The sequence below is a fragment of the Etheostoma spectabile genome, chromosome 18 (assembly GCF_008692095.1).
Source record: "Etheostoma spectabile isolate EspeVRDwgs_2016 chromosome 18, UIUC_Espe_1.0, whole genome shotgun sequence".
NCBI classification, from domain to species: Eukaryota; Metazoa; Chordata; class Actinopteri; order Perciformes; family Percidae; genus Etheostoma; species Etheostoma spectabile.
The window spans coordinates 9,898,046-9,899,601 of record NC_045750.1 but is presented as its reverse complement, the minus strand read 5'-3'; the positions used below and the strand labels follow the sequence as shown (position 1 = coordinate 9,899,601).

The following is a 1,556-nucleotide window of genomic DNA, read 5'->3' as shown; positions in this document are numbered from 1 at the left end:
GTCATAACATAAGGAGTCCAAGTGTTTTTATACTACCCAGCTGACGCTCTAACATACCACCTCAACACCACAATTTTCCATCCACAACAGTAAAACACTACTGGGTGTCCTTGGTGTATGGTCTCTGAATACCATTTTGTTTTTCTCCAAGTGCAGGGTATTGGGGCCTATTCCATGAAGCAGGTTTATTTATTTATCTCGAAATCTTCACAAATTTTAACCGAGAAACCCCTCAAATCTGGAAAATGTGAATGTATAATTGTTTTTCTTTCAGTTTTTAAACCTGCTTTTTAGTAAAAAGCTTCTCATTATTTGTTTAGCTAAAATAATACAGTTTATTTAGCATGGCAGCATACCCTTCAAAACACTGACAGACGCAACAAAGGCTTGGTCAGACGACTGTTGATGGATGCAAAATATATAGAAGAATAGCTCCACCTTGTGTTGAGACTCCATTACTCCAAAAACAGGCATGCAACAAGCTAGACGGCAGTCAAAACAGAAACACTAATGTTTCGAACTAAGTGTAATTCAAAACTTTTGTCAGGTTTAATAGCTTTTATTATAGAAACCACATAATGGATGTTATAACTAAGGCCATTGACACTGAAAATTTACTGTACAGCAGATTGACAAGACAAAAAGAAGAAGGCATGACTCCTCAGACTACAGAACACCAATTTCCTCCGTATACACACTGGTGTGGCTGGAATAAACCATCTGAACTAACTTAATTCAGCTGAGTGGAGTGTTCCACATCCATGCAAGCCGCATATTCCAGTCTTTTCCCATTCCCAAAAGTCTCTTGATGGTAAAACTGAAAAGCATATGCATCTTAGGAGGATCTTCCTCACTTGCTCATCTCCTGCTGGACCTCACTGAGGATCTGGCTCTCCAGTTCTGACGTGTTGTACTCCTTCAGCATGTCGTACTCCTGCCAAGGCTGAGCCCACTTCTGGGCGTGTTTCATCTGCTCTGGGGTCAGGGAAAGGTCAAAGCGGATGCCCTGAATGTTGAATTTGGGTCGTTCCCAGCGTTTGGACCATGGCTTAGGGCGCATCCTTACTTTCACCTGGTAAATAGACAATGCCAATATGCTGTAATATCTTTTTTTTTTTAGATCAAACCACCCATTGAAGGCTCAGTAAAAATAGCTTTAACAATATTAAGTAGTAACGGATGAGTTTGGAGAAGTCCCATTTAATCCAGCTTTTTGCTAAAAACTAGGTTCCACTTTGAAGCTCCCTCACCTTGTTGACAGGCACCTCTCCGGTGGGGGAGAAGGGCACAGGCTTCATGTCCGGGTCCACAGTGCTGTACTCTGGCATAGCATCTCTCAGATACATCAGGTTGTCATCCAGCCTCTTCTCCAGCTTCAGCACGTCAATTTTCTGGATACGAGGGCTGTACAGCTCGTAGCAGATCTCCACGCCTGAAGAAACACAATTTATACCGGTGTTTAACCTGAAGGACACTTGAGGCCTGTAATAGGAAGCAAGATTTGGCGTCAACGTGGTAACTTCAGGTTCAACCTAGGGTTTTGTGTATCACGACGA

General features: G+C 42.4%; 1 protein-coding gene across 1 annotated transcript in view; it reads right to left on the bottom strand.

Moving 5' to 3' along the window:
- Window positions 1–540: 540 nt before the first annotated feature.
- mrpl19 (mitochondrial ribosomal protein L19) overlaps window positions 541–1,556 on the bottom strand; it is a 4,440-nt gene continuing 3,424 nt past the window's right edge. Inside the window, exons 5-6 of the mRNA XM_032543515.1 lie at window positions 1,251–1,432; window positions 541–1,072 (exon numbers count right to left, since the gene is read on the bottom strand). Coding sequence (XP_032399406.1) covers window positions 851–1,072; window positions 1,251–1,432 — 404 coding nt within the window. The 3' untranslated portion in view covers window positions 541–850. The remainder of the gene's footprint in view (window positions 1,073–1,250; window positions 1,433–1,556) is intronic.